The sequence below is a fragment of the Berghia stephanieae genome, chromosome 5, assembly GCF_034508935.2.
Source record: "Berghia stephanieae isolate SIO BIC M18660-M18661 chromosome 5, UCSD_Bste_1.3, whole genome shotgun sequence".
In the NCBI taxonomy this organism is placed as follows: Eukaryota; Metazoa; Mollusca; class Gastropoda; order Nudibranchia; family Aeolidiidae; genus Berghia; species Berghia stephanieae.
In genome coordinates this window covers 6,272,461-6,292,106 of record NC_088364.1, presented here as the reverse complement: position 1 = coordinate 6,292,106, position 19,646 = coordinate 6,272,461, and the positions used below count along the sequence as shown (strand labels likewise).

The 19,646-nt window shown below is 35.9% G+C and overlaps 1 protein-coding gene across 3 annotated transcripts in view; it reads right to left on the bottom strand.

The window, feature by feature from the left end:
* Positions 1-16,110: 16,110 nt before the first annotated feature.
* Positions 16,111-19,646, bottom strand: part of LOC144972313 (uncharacterized) — a 32,616-nt gene continuing 29,080 nt past the window's right edge. For all 3 annotated transcript variants that reach the window (XM_078913404.1, XM_078913405.1, XM_078913406.1), the window contains exon 9: positions 16,111-18,106. In XM_078913404.1, the coding sequence (XP_078769530.1) occupies positions 16,373-18,106 (1,734 nt within the window). In that variant the 3' untranslated portion in view covers positions 16,111-16,372. The remainder of the gene's footprint in view (positions 18,107-19,646) is intronic.

The window sequence follows — 19,646 nt, the reverse complement described above, 5'->3', positions numbered from 1 at the left end:
TTTTTTACCCTAAATAGTGATAGAGAGTAAGAAAACAACCTTGTTAATACACAGTCTAATACAACAACTTTTTTTAAAAATAAAAGAAACACACCAAAAAAACAAAAAAAAAAACAAAAAAAAAAAAACTTGAGCTTTTATATAGTGCAATATCCACTAAACGTGCTCAAAGCGCTTTACAAGGTGTCCCTGACCAACAGCAAAACGTAACAAGTAGAACGAGACATGACGCATGTTAGGCAATATTACTTTTTTTTTCGGACAGCGACGTTGCTAACGGCCATGTACTCATTTTACACCTGAGTACGATGAGAGAATGTGTGTAAAGAGCCTTTTCCAAGGACTTAATTATGCGCCGAACGAGGCGACAGAGTAACGAAAAACGTATTAGAAGTGGTTGAATAGCATATCAATGGTACTTAAACTTGTATACGATAATCAACAGTGAATACTCGTCCACGGGGCACGTCCGCCCATGTGGCGAATGTGCCCCGTGATGAGGTGGCGAACTTACCCCAACCGGAATCTTTATATTACTTCACCCATAGCTCGCACTTCCGTGCTCACATGATTTAACTGACACAATAAATAGAAAGGGGAAAGTGTACTTACTATTACAATATGAGAACGAAATAAAAATCAAGTTTCCTTATTGGAATAATATGTGTTAATGAAAGAGATGAAAAATTCACTTACCAGTGGATAAACAACAATTTTGAAGATAACAAGATAGATAGATGTGTTCTCAACCTCTGTAACCGGTGATGACATGCGGAAATGGGATCGGTTTTGCACAGTGTGGTCGGAATGTCTAAAAATAGCACAGATGCAACATAAAAACCAAAAGACGAACGTGCCCCGGTCTCCCCTATCGCCTAACGGCCGTCATGTCTCGTCCTACATGTTAAATGTTGCTGTTGACCAGGGACCCCTTGTAAAGCGCGTTGAGCACATTTAGTGTTATTGCTCTATATAAAGCTCATTTTTTAATTTTTACTACTACTACTACTACTACTACTACAACAACTACTACTACTACTACTACTACTACTACTACTACTACTACTACTACTACGACATTTACTACTACTACTACTACTACTACTACTACTACTATATTATTATTATTATTAGTATTATTATTATTATTATTATTATTATTATTATTATTATTATTATTATTATTATTATTATTATTATTATTATTATTATTACCAAAAAAAAAAAAAAGGAAAAATATGACCGTCACCCCATATTCTCAAAAATACAGTATCCTTTCAGGTCATTTGCTTTGTTTTTAAGGGTTTTACGGCGCTTGCAACACGTTTAGGTCATATCAGCGCCAGTTAAAAGGAAGAAAATTGGATAGTAAAAACATTCTAGATATACAATAAAAATGACATGAGGAAAAAGTAAGACAAGGGGAAATGATTCAAATAGAAAACAGATGTAGATTCCAAGAGCACACCATCAGCTTACTTAATTTGAGATCACCTAAAAGTCTCATCCAGACACGAGCACAGGATCCCGCTAAGCGAAATACACTCGAATACGTAGAATATAATCAAATTCAACAAATACAATAATACATAACAGAGAGATGATTCACCAGGGGAAAAAATAATTTCCCAAAACAATAGCTATACATTTGACTGTTTCCCTCCCAGTCAAGAACTCCGGCCAGGGCCAGGACAAAACCAAGTAATTTCATTCCAAGACAAAGACAGAAGGCAAATTGGAAAACAGCTATAGAGGTAAAGAAGACGCAGTTAGTACCTCCCTGCCCACTATGGAAACCCCACCCAGTGGTCCATGTTTCACGGGCATAGAGGAATAACATAACAAATCCAAAATCTAACCTATCTTGTCGTTATTAACACTGTTTTAGCATCTGATTCAACTTGACATCGTTTTGAGATGGTAGGTCTTTGTTTGTTTGTTGGTTTTTAAGGGTTTTACGGCACTTTCAATATTTACATTTAGGTCATATCAGCGCCAGTAAAAAGGAAGAAAATTGGATGGTGAAAAGATTCTAGATGTACAATTAAAAGGACTTGAGGAAAACGTAAGATAAAGGTGAATGGTTAAAATAGGGAACAGATGTAGATTTCAAGAGCACACTATCAATGTACTTAGTTTGAGATCACCTAAATGTCTCACACAGACAACTGCACAAGATCCACTAAGAGGAACACACTCAAATGCTTACTTTATATATTTAAAATAAGGTGGCGTTTTTATACACCTCCATTGGAGGTGAACAAAAACACACCGTTTTTATGCACCTCCGTTGGCGGTGATGGTAAAGTTGTTGCTGCATATGTCCATGAGAATTAAATAGTTTTAGATTTTTATTTAGCACGCTGCTTAGTGATTACCGATGTACAATGATAATAAATTAAAGAATAAGAACAATAATTTAAAAAATCAAAAGTAAAAAGAAACATGGCACACAAATACTGATCTCAAATAAATAAATTTTAGAAAATTAAAATCGAAGTTTTTTAAAAACATGATAAAAAGTTTTTGAAAAAAAAAAAAAGAAAAAAAAGCAAACATAAACAAAGTAAATCCAAAAAAAAAAAAAAGTCAACAATGGGAATCGAACCCAGTACTTTCAAGGTTGGAGTCCCACTGCGCTACGGAGCCACCTGACTGTTCATCACATTTAATAAGGTCTTTCTAAAACATTATTTTACCTTCAATGCAACTTCTATTTTCTGGTTTTATATTTCGATTTTTTAAATTATTATTATTTTTATATAAATTCATTAACAAAAACGTCCTACACATGTCACAATATAACTTTCGCCATGTCCAAATGCAAAAACACAATAATATTGTGTTAGCGATATTATCGCTAATGAAATTGGGTGGAATGCGCATGCGTGACGGGGGTGTATAAAAACGATCCGTTAAGATACACCGTCAACGGAGGTGCATAAAAACACTACGTTAAAATAATAAATATAACGGTAAATATAAGAGAGGTGATCTACAAGGAAAAAAATCTCATCTCCCAAGACAATAATTATGCATTTGACTGTTTCCCTCCCAACCAAGAACAACGGTTAAGGCCAGGGCAAAACCAAGTAATCCAAGTAAACCAAGACAAAGACAGAAAGCAAATTGGAAAACAGATATAAGGGGATAGAAGACACATTAAGTGCCACCCTGCCCACTATGGGAGGCCAGGAAGAGATGGTAGGTCACATATAGGTGCGAGTACTTAATAGAATGATAACGGTTAAAAAAAGAGGAAATTTGTGCATGTATGTTGTTGTTTGTTTTTAAGTGTTTTACGACGCTTGCAACACATTTAGGTTATATCAGCGCCAGTAAAAAGGAAGAAAATGGGATAGTAAAAAGTTCTAGAATTACAATTATGTTTTGTTTTTGTTTTTAAGGGTTTTACGGCGCTTGCAACACATTAAGGTCATGTCAGCGCCAGTAAAAAGGAAGAGAATGGGATAGTTAAAAGTTCTAGAATTACAATTAAAGCGCAAAAGAAAAGGTAAGACAAAGGGGAACGGTTCAAATAGGGAACAGATATAGATTCCAAGAGCACACCGCTAAAGTACTTAGTTTGAGATCACCTAAAAGTCTCATCCAGACACAAGCACAGGTCCCAACTAAGAGGAATACACTCAAATGTTTACCAATCATATAATATAATATGTAAACTAAACATGATACAATGCATAACAGAGAGATGATTTACAAGGAAAAAAATATCATCTCCCAAAACTATAACTAAACATTCGACTGTTTCCCTCCCAGTCAAGGAACTCCGGCAAGGATCAGGACAAAACTAAGTAATCTCATTCCAATGTTGTTTTTTTTTGTTTGTTTTTAAGTGTTTTACGGCGCTTGCAACACATTAAGGTCATATCAGCGCCAATAAAAAGGAAGAAAATGGGATAGTAAAAAGTTCTAGAATTACAATTAAAGCATCCAAGAAAAAGTAAGACAAAGGGGAACTGGGAACAAATAGGGATCAGATGTAGATTCCAAGAGCACACCACCAATGTACTTAGTTTGACATCACCTATGTCTCATCCGGACACAAGCACAAAATCCAACAAAGAGGAATACACTCAAATGCTTACAGTATACATTTAAAATAACAAATATAATAATACAGAGAGATGATTTACAAGGAAAAAAATATCATCTCCCAAAACAATAACAATGCATTTGACTGTTTCCCCCCCCAGCCAGGACTCCGACGAGGGCCAGGACAAAACCAAGTAACCCCATTCCGAGACAAAGACAGAAAGCTTGTTGGATAAGATATAAGGGGATAGAAGACACAGCATGTACCTCCCTGCCCACTATGGGAGGTCAGGATCCCCACCCAGGAATTACAATTAAAGCAGCCAAGAGAAAGTAAGACAAAGGGGAACTGGGAACAAATAGCGATCAGTTGTAGATTCCAAGAGCATACCACCAATGTACTTAGCTTGAGATCACCTATAAGTTTCACCCGGTCACAAGCACAAAATCCAACAAACAAGAATACACTCAAATGCTTACATTATACGTTTAAAATAACAAATATAATAATACATAACAGAGAGATGATTTACAAGTATAAAATATCATCTCCCAAAACAATAACTATACATTCGACTGCTTCCCTCCCAGCCAGGACCAGGACAAAACCAAGTAATCTCATTCCAAGACAAAGACAGAGAGCATGTTGGGAAACATATATAAGGGGATAGAATACGCAGTATGTACCTCCCTGCCCGCTATGGGAGGTCAGGACCCCGACCCAGTTTGTGCATATAAATTGAACTTCTAACACGTTTTTCTAACACAGGGATGCGATTTATTTCAATGACAAGTAACATATCAATATCAATAATACAACTGAAAGTATTTTGGTATCGACGTAGCATCAACAAGAATTGTGGCCAAAGTCAGGTTATCAAATATTTATTTAGAAATGCATCAAAATGATTTTTAAAAAAAAAGTTTGTTTTATTTTTGCTTTTGGTTATGCTTGTTTTTCTTGTGATATTTGGAATATAACAACAACAACAACAAATGAGTAGAGCAAAGCGAATGAAATAGATAAACCACATTTACATATTAAATTATGGCCAAAGTCAGTTAATGAAAGCTTAGGCAATCTATTATAAAAATGACATGAAACAAATGCAAAGATGAATAAAAGGAAATAATTTGGCTGTGTATTTCTTTCATTCTTATTTTTTTGGTATTTGATTTTTTTGTAAAGCATAGGAAATGAAAGAGATTAAAATATGCAATTATCACATTATGAGGATCAAGAATTAGAAGATAAAACACTAATTATTATGAATGCAAATCACGATATCTGAATACACCACTGTCTTCAAGTTTTCCTGGCCCTTTTACGTGTACAGATTAAATTGACACGCAGTTACAGATACGCATGTAGACATTTACTTGTAGTTGAAGTGTGATGGTTGAAGATGGGGACAAAAATCAACATGAAAATAACACTTTTATTTTTGGTTTTGGTATTGCACCAAAGATGTTGAATAGGAATCAACAAAAGCAACACTTAAACCAATCAATGGAATGGGTGGTCGGTGACTAGGAGTCACTCTAAGAAGAGATATAATGTATCCCTGTTTGTAAGGCTGAAACCAAAGTTTTTTTTTGTTTTTGTTTTTTGTTTTGAAGGATTTTACGGCAGTTGCGACACATTAAGGTCATATCAGCGCCAGTAAAAAGGAAGAAAATTTGGATTGTAAAAACATTCTAGATGTACAATTAAAAGAACTTGAGGAAAAAGTAAAAAATAAATAAATTGGGGAATTGCTCAAATGTGACCCTCCGCCTCGAAACGGTATTAAGTCGGATTCTTCAATTTTTGGTTTTTGTTACCCAATCATAGCTTATTTTATGCTCTAAAATTGGATACCAAATTGATAAAATTCTGATTATTCATTACCGATATATGACCGTTTGAAGTAGGGAGAGTGTAAAAACCAAGTTTTGAGAAAATCGACTTTGAAGTGAGGCACCGTTTTAACGCACGGTCAAATCAATGGGCAAAGATAACTCCTTAGATACGGCATTGAAAATTTGACGAGAATAGAAATATTTGCAGACGCCAATATTCAATTTGACTCACAAGAATTTCAGACACCAATCGGAGGAATTTCAATGCCGAAAGAGGAATTTCCGCACACAAAAAGGGAATTGGGATGGTATTTGGTATTGTGTTTAAATATTGTATTGATCTAAATAGATAACTCATTAGAACTATATTTTGATATATAAACACATTGCCAAATACAACCCCAAAGTTTCCTTATTTCTAATGAAGTAAAGCACCTAATGGTAGTGATTGAAGTAATGTTGGTAGTGAGGAAGATGTGGTGTTGGTGGTGGTTGTAGTAGTAGTAGTAGTACTAGTAGTTGTAGTAGCAGCAGCAGCAGCAGCAGTAGTAGTAGTAGTAGTAGTAGTAGTAGTAGTAGTAGTAGTAGTAGTAGTAGTCGTAGTCGTAGTAGTCGTAGTCGTAGTAGTAGTAGTAGTAGTAGTAGTAGTAGTAGTAGTAGTAGTAATAGTAGTAGTAGTAGTAGTAGTATGTAGTAGTAGTAGTAATAGTAGTAGTAGTAGTAGTAGTAATAGTAGTAGTAGTAGTAGTAGTAGTAGTAGTAGTAGTAGTAGTAGTAGTAGTAGTAGTAGTGATGATGATGTGGTGGTGGTGGTAGTGGTTGTAGTTTTAGTAGTGGCAGTGGTTGTAGTAGTAATGATGATACGGTGTGAGTGATTGTAGGAGTAGTAGTAGTAGTGATGATGTAGTGGTGGTGATTGTAGTAGTATTGATGATGTGGTGGTGGTGGTTGAAGTAGTATTGGTAGTGATGATGTGGTGGTGGTGGTGAATGTAGTAGTAGTGGTTGTGATGAAAATGTGGTGGTGGTGGTTGTAGTGTGTGTGTGTGTGTGTGTGTGTGTGTGTGTGTGTGTTTGAGAGGGAGAGTGCATCTAGTGTTAAGTAGAGAAACATGAACTTTAAAGACTAAAGAGGCTAAAGTTTGAGGCGAACGTATTTGTGATTAGCTATTATTTGTAAGTACAGAAAGGTGAACATGAAAATGAATTTTTTATATTTAAATAACGAATCAATGAAATAAGAATAATTATTGTGTCATTTTGTCTTATTTATTACAGGAAATAAGATTTCAAAATGCCAAAAGTTAGAAGGATTTATAATTTCAAAGTACAGTTTTTGAAACTATGTGAAGTCGGGTGGGCAGGGAAAGAAATATCAAGAAACAGGATGAGAGAGGAAGAGAAAGAATGAGAGAGTGAAATACACACACACACACACACGTGAGATATATATATATATATATAAATATATATATATATATATATATATATATATATATATATATATATATATATATATATATATATATATATATATATATATAAAGAGAGAGAGATAAAGAAAAAGAGGAGTGAGAGGGGGAGGGGAGAGAGACTGCTTGTGCATTAAGAGGGCGAGAGGGGAATAGAGTAAAGATTGAAGCCTGACTATATAACTCTTTGTGTGTGTGTGTGTGTGTGTGTGTGTGTGTTGTGTGTGTGTGTGTGAAAGAAACAAAAGGGAGACGGAGATAGTGAGGCAGACATGAAGAAAGGGATGCAGGAGGAGCAAAGAATTGTAGGGATAGTTTAAGAAAGCATTTTGTTTCAAAAGTAAGTCATAGTCAATCAACTGGAAACATAGTGACCAATGAGATTGCAATTAAAGTAAATGGTCTGGTCAAATTATTCATTGTATTGTTTCCATTTTGAGCTTGAGGAGGAGGGGGTGGGCTTATTGTATAATGACTTACATGAAAACATGGGTAGACCACATTGTTGATTTTCTAAAAAGACTCCACCCCCCCCCCCCCCCCCCTTTTTTTTCAGTATACAAAGAAAGGACGACAAAACGAATCTCTCTCTCTCTCTCTCTCTCTGTGTGTGTGTGTGTGTGTGTGTGTGTGTGTGTCCCTCTCTCCTTTTCATATATCTATCTATCTATCTATCTATCTATCTATCTATCTATCTATCTATCTACCAATCTATTTATCCATTAATAGGCCTGTCTCTCTTTCTGTTTATCTATCCATACATTCAACTTTTTTCATTTTTTTTGTTACACGCATTTCCATCGGCAGTTCATTAATTGTTGAAGGTTCTATTTACTATTCTGCTTTTGTACATAAAATTAAATGTTTATCCTACAACAATCTCTGTAATTGTAAGATTGGGAAACAGTTGTCCTATTAAAGTCTTAGCAAGTCCTATAATTTCACGAATAAAGAAAGAGGGACAAAGGACCCTCATCTCAATCATTAACCAATGCAGCTAAACAAAGAAATAATAGCAGGTGTTGTGTAACAAAATGCACAAAAACACACATATGAAACACGCATGCTGACGTCATGACACATTGCCCGGGCATTTTAATGATCAACAGGCGCATGTGATGAGCGTTGACCCATCAGAATCATTCATTTGTAAGGTTGCCAGGGAAAACCTAGACTTGTTTACAGTTTTTAAAGTTCATTATTGGTTGAACCATGAAATTATAGAAACAGTCATGCTTTCTCTGAGATAGATAAAGACACGCCCTTTGCTGTGGTATCTTAAATGGTATTGGTGGAGAAAAAGACTAAAATTACTAAGTCTTGGAAATGGTGGCTCTCTGAGAGAAATTCAACTCTCGTTTTGAATGTGTCACTGATAGTTGCATTTTTAAACTTAAAATTTATATAACTTATCGCAAATATTTATGTTGAATTATTATGTTTTTGTGTAGAAAAAAGATTGTAGTTTCTGAAACAACCAAAAACTGAAATTTGATAATTTTGATCATTTTCATTTTAAAACCGGTTTTCTTCGTTTTCCAAATCCCGACTTAATACCGCTTCGAGGCGTAGGGTCACAAATGGGGAATAGATATAGATTCCAAGAGCACGCTATAAGTGTACTTAGTTTGAGTTCACCAAAAAGTCTCATCCAGACACCAGCCAAGATCCCTCTAAGAGGAATACACTCAAATGTTTATAAATTAAATGTTAAAAATATGAAAAAATAAAAGTACACAACAGAGAGATGATTTACAAGGGAAACAATATCATCTCCCAAAACTATAACTATACATTTAACTGTTTCCTTCCCAGCCAAGGACTTCGGCGAGAGTAAGGACAAAACAAAGTAATCTCATTCCAAGACAAAAACAGAAAGCATGTTGGAAAACAGATACAGGGATAGAAGACACAGAAAGTGCCTCCTTGCCCATCATGGGAGGTCATGAACCCCCAGACGTTACCTATTTAGACATCATAACAAACTTAGGAAGTCCCAGTAGTTCAATAGAAAAAACATCAAAATCAGATGCATAGAATTTGCACAGTGCAAATAAAAGAACATTTTGTGATAAAAAAAAAAAGTAAAAATCATATTTACATTCAAATAAAGTTGATATAGACTGATATCACAGTGAATTAAAAAAAACTGTATTTGTAATCGTAGAATGGAGAATACAAATGTTGGTTTAAAGATTAATCGTTTGTTTTGGGGATTTTTGGTTTTTTGTCGGAGCTTGCGATACTATTAGGTCATTTCAGCACCAGTAAAAAGGAAGATGGTATGAAGGAAAAATTGTAGATCTGAATTAAAATGCATCAAAGAAAAAGCAAAAGAAAGGTGATTGGTTCAAACGGAACAAGAGGTTCCTTGAGAGTCAATCACTGAGTCTGTTTTGACATTATCTAAAAGTCCCATCCAGGCACAAGTAAAAGATTTCGCTATGAAGGATACACTCAAGTGTTTACATTATTAAAAACTAGTAAATATAAAAGTACATAACAGAGAGATGATTTACAGGGGAGTGGGGGGGGGATGTTTTGTTTTTAAGGGTTTTACGGCGCTTGCAACACATTTAGGTTATATCAGCGCCAGTAAAAAGGAAGAAAATGGGATAGTAAAAAGTTCTAGAATTACAATTAAAGCACCCAAGAAAAAGTAAGACAAAGGGGAACTGGGAACAAATAAGGATCAGATGTAGATTCCAAGAGCATACCACCAATGTACTTAGTTTGAGATCACCTACAAGTCTCATCCAGACACAAGCACAAAATCCAACAAAGAGGAACACACTCAAATGCTTACATTATACATTCAAAATAAAAATAATAATACATAACAGAGAGATGATTTACAAGGAAAAAAATATCATCTCCCAAAACAATAACTATGCATTTGACTGTTTCCCTCCCAGCCAGGACTCCGACCAGGGCCAGGAAAAAAACAAGTAATCTCATTCCAAGACAAAGGCAGAAAGCATGTTGGAAAACAGATATAAGGGGATAGAAGACACAGTATGTACCTCCCTGCCCGCTATGGGAGGTCAGGATCCCCACCCAGGGGGGGGGGGGGGGGGGGGGGGGAGATATCATCTCTCAAAAAAAAAGGTATTGTACATTGGAATGTCTCCCTCACATCGAAGGATCCCCGTTACGACCATGTAAAAAATCGAGTCACATCAAATTGAGAACAAAGACAGAGAGCAACATGGAAAGGGCTGACAGAATTGGGAAATATAAGACACAACCAGTGACCTCTCTGCCCACCATTGGAGGTCCAGGGAACCCACACACAAAGCTTTGAATAAAAAAAAAGAAACCTTATACGACAAAAATAATTGTCTCAAAACCACATACAGTAGTAGGAATAGTCGCAAAAAAAATATTAACAAAGACAACAAAGGTGAGAGAAACAATGGAAATAACAAAACCAACGACAGTAATAATGACAGCAACATCATCAAAAATGAGCGGGGGTTTTTTTTTGGGTGGGGGGGGGGGTATTTTTTATCTTTACAAAGAGTTTTAGAGCAGTTGTGATAACTTAAAGTTATTTCCACGTCAATAAAAAGGAAGAAGTTGAGATAAAGTTGAGCTCCTGCTAACAACATGTGCCAGAAATAATAAGACAAATGGGCAAAGTTTGAACATAGAACAAATAGAAGAAAAAAAAAATATTTGTGTGTCAAATGCAAGTCCACAAGAATATAATTACAGATAAAGATCGAAACTGTACAAGTGTGTATGAAAGGTGCAAGACAAAGCAAGAAAGAAAAATACAAAAAAAAAAAAACCCAAAAAAACATCCTGAGGTCGACTGATTTTTTGGGATGGTTTTTTCCTTGTATTTTTCTTTCTTGTTTTGTCTGGCACCTTTCATACATACTTGTTAAGTTCTTTATTTTACACCAGTGCCTGCTCCTTAATTTAATATAATTACAACAGGCTCTCTGACAAAAAGGACACTCACACTCAAAGCTTCCAAAATAACATTTCAAAAAATTACAATGATGTGGTTAACGATAATGATTAACCTATCATCATCATCACCATCATCATATATATTAAAAAAATCATTCCAAGCAATGCTGAATGTCTTTGTGAAATGTCAAAATGAATGGCTTCAAAATTACAGACTTTCCAACTAGGGCCTCTATCGTATTTATGCATAAATTTAGTGCATTCATGAATAAATCTGGTATCTATGTGACAATAAATATTGAAATTGCAAAATTAAATACACCTACAGAAAAGCATGATATGTTTCGTTCCCCTTTTATGTTCAAGTGTGATATAAACAAATGAGGAGATTTAATCCATAACGGTCTTATAACAAAATACAATTAAAAAATGAGATACATCCTAATTAGTGATACTTAACTGTCACACACGGTGAACTGTAAAAAAGTAACAAAGAGAAATGAATATAACAGCTTAAAACAAAGAACAAAATACCGAACACAGACCATTTTGGGCTCTAAACCCTTCTTCAGCCAGCAACAAAAAAAGCAATAAAAACATAAATACCTTACTTAAAAACCTGATTGGAGGCAGAGCCGTGTTTGGCATTTTGTTCTTTTTGAAAGCTGTTCTATTCATTTCTAGAAAACGGTAAGGGCTGCCTGAAGCCGGTGGTAGTAAAATACTAACGAATGAGTGAAAATGGAAAGGCTTCGTATGGGAACAAAACAGACAATGGACGTTTCGGGTGCAAACCCTTCGTCAGCACAACTTTCCATTTTCACTCTTTCGTTTCTATTCATTTCTGTTTATTACTCTCTACATCAGAAATAAGAACTTTGTGCAAAGGACTGAACGGCCTTTAAGAACTACCAATCCATCAAAACCAACTAAAGTCAAATAATGTACAAACTAGAAAGTTGTGGAAATTAACATTTTGGTATTCTCTCTTCTAATGTTGATAATAGCCCTTGCATGGTTTTTTTTTTTTAATTTTTATTATTTCTTTTTCTTTAAAACCATTCTCACTAAGATTGCAGAAATAACCATGGAACTTGGGCTTCAACCTAGGTGCACTCACCGTCTCAAAACGGTATTATGTCGGGATGAGCTAGGTGGTGGAAAATTTATTTTTAGCCATAAATATGAAATTTATGGTTAATATATCTCTTAAATGACGGAGAATATATACAAGTTCTTTCATTACAAAAGACCCAAAGTTCGTATTTCTTACCATATTACTGTTAAAGTCACTTTTTGTGGTCCAAAGCATCCCGACATAACACCGTTTTGAGTCGGCTGGTCACATTTTCAGATCTGATAACTGAACACAATTATGGGGCTTGATTTAGCATTGTTGTAATGGACTATATTTATTTTGAGTCAGTTTGAGAGTATTTCCATTTCAACCAGGGGCTCATAGCAATTCGGGCCATCAGACCTGAAAATAAGTACACATTGGCTTTTCAACTCATCGTTGTAACTGCTTTCTAGATAAAATGTTTAGGTTTGCATTTATGACTGGATAAATAATGGCGAAAACCCATGTTTTGATTTTTTTTAAACTGTCCGACTGTCCAGGTCGTCATTTAAGGATTAAACTGTGGCCTATTTAGCAATAAAGGCCTATTTAGCAATAAAGGCCTATTTAGCAATAAAGGCCTATTTAGCAATAAAGGCCTATTTAGCAATAAAGGCCTATTTAGCAATAAAGGCCTATTTAGCAATAAAGGCCTATTTAGCAATAAAGGCCTATTTAGCAATAAATTTCAATTTTTAAAGAGAAAAAAAAATAGGACTTGATGAATTGTTCCTGTATTATAATTGTTGTACTAAAATCCTTTGATGTTTCAATATCAATAACATCCACTGCTACAATTTCAATGAACTCAACCTTCCCTAAATGTAATACATTACATTTTTGAGTTTAAAAAAAACACAACTAAAAACCAATGAACAAATAAAAGCAAATGAACAGTCAGTTAATTTAACCACTACCTCATATTACATGTGAGTAATCCGGCTAAGAATTCATATTACTTATTTTATAGAGGAATAATGACAAATGACATTAAAATACACTCTTATAGCTTGAAATGTCTTGTCTCAGCTCATCACATTTTAATTCAGGGTTTAATGAACTTTTACGCAAACACATAGGCCGACCCCTTTCTGAGGACTCAACTCTGGTAAAAAGAAATTATCTACTTAGTTTTTTTTCCCCTTTATCAAGTGATTGAAGAATATACTGAAGGTATATAACATACCGTCAATTGGGGTCAGTTTGCCTGAAGGGGTGACTTTGCTTCTATAGAATTGGACAAATTATACTGTATTTAGATTTGTGACAGTTATTTCTTTTAATGAAAAATCAAGTCCTCTAATTGAGGAAATAACAGCAACATGCCTGAGAAAACTCAAAATGCTCCAAATCGGTTGAGGCAAAGTCACCCCAGTTGACGGTACTGATTTCCGTAGATATACATAAAATTGGCAATTGATGAATTCATCTTGGTCTGGTTCAGTTTCTTTGATTCATCACTATCCACTGTCAAGAGGGACTAATCATATATTCAATTCAATTTAAAGGTTGATTTTAGGCAATTGCCAATACCAACCATGCATTCACATATAATTTCAAATCAATACAGGTATAAGGAAACTACCAGAATAATCAAATAGATAAATAAATAAATACATATGAATATAATCAATAAATAAAAATAAAAAGATAAATAAGTGAATAAATAAATAAATAAATAACCATAACTTGACCAAAATACTAGATAAACTTTATAGGAAACAAAATAAATAATAGATATAAAAATAAGTCAACGGCCACTGACATTGAAAAATAAGTCATCGAGCAGACAATGACAAAAAAACATTTCTCCGGGGGAAAAAAAAATATAAATAAAAATCAATATTCCAACAAATAACATATGTACAAGAAAGTCAACGGTCATTGAACAATAAGTCATCGAACACAGACAGTGACAGAACAAACAAAAATCCATATTCAAACAAATAACATATTATACAAATGGGTCAAAGTCACTAACATTGAAAATTAAGCCATCGAACACAGAGACATTTCTAATTTTTTTTTTTTTTTTATGGCGCTTGCAACACATTAAGGTCATATCAGCGCCACTAAAAAGGAAGAAATTGGGATAGTAAATAGTTATAGAATTACAATTAAAGTACCAAAGAAAAGATAAGACAAATGGGAATTGGTTCAAATAGGAAACAGGAGTAGATTCCAAATGCACACCATCAAAGTACTTGGATTGAGATCACCTAAAATTCTCATCCAGACACAAGCACATGTCCCCACTAAATATACACTCAAATGTTCTAAATCATATATAATATGTAAACAAAACATAATGCAGTGCTCAACAGAGAGATGATCTACAAAACAAGGGAAAAAAATGTCATCTCCCAAAATTAACTATGCATTTGGCTCTTTCCCTCCCAGTTAGGGTATCCGGCCAGGGTCAGGACAAAACCCAAGTAATCTCATTCCAAGACAAAGACAGAGAGCATGTTGGAAAACAGATAATGGGGGATAGAAGACACAGTAAGTGCCTCCCTGCCCACTATGGGAGGTCAGGAACCCCATTCACTATGGGAGGTCAGGAACCTCACCCGCAATGGGAGTTCAGGAACCCCACCCACTATGGGAGGTCAGGAACCCCACCCAGAAAATGTGTCTGAAACAGTGCTAGACAAAGCTAGACCTTCTGCAGGTTATCAGGAGGACTGAGGTCACCCACCCTGCATCAATATATTGAACTCTAACTCTTATGGAAAAATCAATACCGATAAGCTCTTGACATCAAAAAGGTTTAGAGGTGGAAAAGAAATAGGACTATCTATTATATCAACTTATGATGATATCTGTAGAGTTGCCTTCTTGAAATTTCAAAAATTCGTAGGGAAAAAAAAGAAAAAGTCACTTTAAATAGCTTTAGAAATAAATAATTTGCCCTTAGGATGAACCAGAAATGCTCCAAAGGCCTGAATATAGATTCTAAGGAACTTAACTTTCGTTTTCAACAAGATTTATAGAGTCAAAGAAATGAATGCTATTCTGCAGGTGAAGCTAAAAACTTAAAACTAGTATTTCTGCGAATTGTTTGTAGTACTTTATCTGATGAAATATGGACACAATCAGACATCAAGTTTGAACATCAGACTATAATTTGGTATAAGTATTATTTGTGACCCATCGTCTCAAAACGGTATTGTTTTATGTAAAAATATGTTTGTTTGTTGCTTTAGGTCTCTTCCAACACAATTGAGGTTATATGAGAGACCGCTGAAACAAAAAAACAAGCAATCTAACAAAAATAGTACACATGTAAATCAAAATCATAACCTAAAGATATCATAAGCTAAATTATAAATAACCAAGAACAAACAGGCAGAAGATTTACAGTAAAAAAAATATCCCGTCAAAAATACAATCACAAACCAAAGAAGCAGGATAGGCTAGTAAAGAGAAGAAGAAACGACATCACTATCGGATCGTGCACCCATGCGAACATCATAGGTATATGATTCAAGGGTGATGCTCCCATCCAACCACCCGCTGTAAAAATATGTGACTTGGGTTCAGTTTGTTGGTTTTGTTAAAGTAAATTAAACAATATCCTCCCCCCCCCAAATGTCATATAGTTGCAACTCTCAAATTCGGATGTTTCCATTATCCGGACGGGTTGTCTAGGGACAGATCTTGTTTTTTTCTTTCTTTATTTGTACACTTTACGGACTTATTTTACTATCTGGATGTCCATTTAATCCGGACAAAATGCTGGGAATGGAGTTGTTCGGATTGGGGAGACCTGACTGTATTTCTGATCGTTTTAAATTCAATTTCACTTTTCGACACGGAGTTAACTCAGAATTAATACCAGATTGAGGAGGTGGGTCACACATTATCATAATTACTGCCATTGTTAGATTTATAATAGAGGGAGAATAAACTATAATCAAACTAGCCATAAATTTCGAGTATACCGTGACTTTCTACATGACTCAAATCCATTTTAGGGCAAACTTGGCCCATGCAGGGATTCCTTTGTTCTTGTTGCCTCCGTTGACAAATGTCAATAGTGTTGGTGAGAAGCGGTACAGTTGTCGAATGGGTGACAAAAGAGCATGCGAGCTTGAATGGGGAAGTACATCCACATAGCAGGACATAACAGCATTGTCCACAATGACAGTCCCTGACATGGTGAAGGGGGCAAATAGCCCTCGCTTTCTCTCTTCTCTAATACTTATCACAGGTTTATACTTTATAACATCAGAGCAGTCACCTATGTAAAGTTCATCTCCAACACAAATGCTCTTTGCCGACAAGCTCATTGCGGAGCCATTTCGCACACAGAAGACCAAGTGATTATCTGAAACAAACACGCTGTGACTTTCAAGCTGTAGTTCAATATAATCAATCACTGTGTCAGGATCTTTGTGTCCAAACATGTACACAGTATCGTAACACAATTCACCCTTTCCATTCCTCGCCAGAACTTCTTCCCCAATTTCCAGATGTTCCATACACTTCAATGATCCGTCTCTCATCGTTACTTTACTGTCTGCAGGGAAGCAATTGGACTCTGATTCAATTTTTTCATGTACTTTTTCTGACACTTTGGGGTCAACTTTAGTTGCATTTTCCTCAATCTGGTGGTCTCTGAAATTCTGAAGATTTTCTGTCTGTGCCTGAAGGTCTGGATTTACCTCCTGCAGACTGACACTGCTACCATTTGCCCCATCGCCGTTAGATAAAAAAGAGTTTCCACAAGCATTGTCGGGAGCATCTGGAGTATCTTTGTCGCCAATTTTGTCAATCTCAGCATGGATAACTTCGGCAAGAGAAAACACTGTCTCCACGAGAAGTTTCACCTGGTCTCCCTCCACTTCTGTGACACGATTGGACAAATTCTCCACCATTCCCTTGAGGTTTTCCAATTCTGAAGCATACTTATCCCTTTGCTGTGTGTTACCAGCAACTCTTTTCAGGTGATCTAAGACAAGCTCAATATCACGCATCATCTCAGGACTAACCTGAGGGATATGCTCTTCCTCTACAATTTTCTTTCTCTGATTCTGAGCAAACTCAAACAAGGCATTTGTATAGCGAGTTCCACTCGATTTCAGACTGTCAACCTTACCGACAAGTTCGATGAGCTGTCTCTTGAGAACTTTTGGATCTTTGGATTTATTGTTGAAAAGCACACATCTGAACTCGCACTCTTGGAAAAGTTCTTTCAGGAATCCTGTAGCCCCCTGACACCATTCCTGAAATGTCATCTTTCCTTCCATCTCTGTTTCAAAGTTGTCTCCGTGTGTGACAACACAGACGCAATGAGTCTTGATGACATTTTCTCCCAGAATGCATTTCAACATACCAATTGCTTTCCTCTCTTCTAGTGTCATCCTCTGTCCGAATCTTATAACAAGAAGCAAGGCGTGGAAACCACTGGAACACTGAGTGATGGCTTCGCTGATGGCATGAATAGCTTGGTCCTTGCTATCCAACTCCTCGGCCGTGTCACAGACACCTGGTGTGTCAACAACTTTGATGATGCGTCCATCCACATTACTCCAGGCAACACAGCTGGTTCTGGTCACCGAGTCACCACTGGCAGATGCAATGAATTTCTCCTGTCCCAGGATGGCATTCCCAGTTGAACTTTTTCCATGCCCAGTTTTCCCAATGATTAGAAGGTCAAGGTCGCAACCAGGAGGCAATTTGGACCTGACATTCTGGGGTAGAGAGAAAATCGAGTAACAAGTCATTAATAATCAGTTTAAAATTGGTCATATGTTGCAACAACATTGAATCTCCATTTAATCTCCATTTAATATCTTATACAACCCATTGTCTCTAACTGGATGTCACACACAAGTTACGAAAATATATAGACTGTAGTACAAAGCTGCTGGAAGCTGCGGATTATAAAAAGTAATAAACAAAGATGAATATAACAGCCTAAAAGACCAAATCACCAAATCATTTTGGGCTCAAAACCCTTCTTCAACCAACAAAAACCCCCCCCCAAAAAAACAATAAAAACATAAATCATCATCATCCATCGTGGCTTGTGCTCTTGAGCACGTTGCCGGTCAGCTGTCTCCACGAATCACGATCCTCTGCGGTGCGCATGAAATCTGTGTTGCTTTTTAAGTCACATTTGACCAATCTTAGGTTATTTAGATAAGTCATTCTTTGTCTTCCTCTAGCTCTCTTTCCTTCGATCATCCCAGATGTTACCAACTTTTCTATTCCGTCTCTTCTCCACACATGTCCCGGAAAGCGTAACTGCCTCTTTCTGATGTTATTGATCAGTATTCTTCCCTTTCTCACCTTCTTCAACACTTCCTCGTTCGTACACCTGTCTGTCCATGATACCCTCAACATTCTTCTATACACCCACATCTCAAATCTCTAACTTCCTCGTACATTCTTTGTCAAGCGTTCACGTTTCACAACCATAGAAAAGGTACTTATAACATATGTTTCTACTACTTTCATTCTGGTCTTCAAGTTTAGGTTGTTGTTTGACACAACTGGTCGCATTTTATGGAACACGTTTTTTGCTATTGCTATTCTTTGTTTTATATCCTCTATGTCACGTGCATCATGGGTGATGATAGTGCCTAAATATTTAAATTTCTTCACTTGTTTGATGGTCTCTCCTTTGCTTGACAGTGGAAGGTCACGTTGTTGTCATTCTTTGAGACCACCATGCATTCGGTTTTCTTAATATTTAGTTTCAGGCCCATCTCTTCACTTTTGCACACCACTATAACAAAAATTTTCTGCATGTGTTCTGGAGAGTAGGCCATCAGAGTACCATCGTCTGCGTATCTATGCTTTCTTCTGCCTCCACGACGCCTTATTCTTCAATTGCTTTGATTTATTTCAATCCATCTTAAAAGTCGGTGATAGACGCACCTTGTCTTACTCCCTTCTCGATGTTAAAGAAGTCCGATGTTTCATTATCCAGTTTGACGCACCCTGTTTGATTCCAATATAAGTTTTTCACAAGTCGAAGGTCTTTACTGTCTATATCGATCTTTTCTAAGATTTTGAATAGCGTATTGTGCTGTACTGAATCAAAAGCTTTGGAATAATCAATGAAGCATAGATAAAGTAATTTTTGTTTTTCGATTGACCGTTGCATTAATGTTTTCCATGTAAAGATTGCATTTACCGTACCCTTTTCTTTAACAAAACCAAACTGCTCGTCACTTATCTCTGGAGAGATCTTGCTCCTCTTTCTTTTCATAAGTATTCTTAACA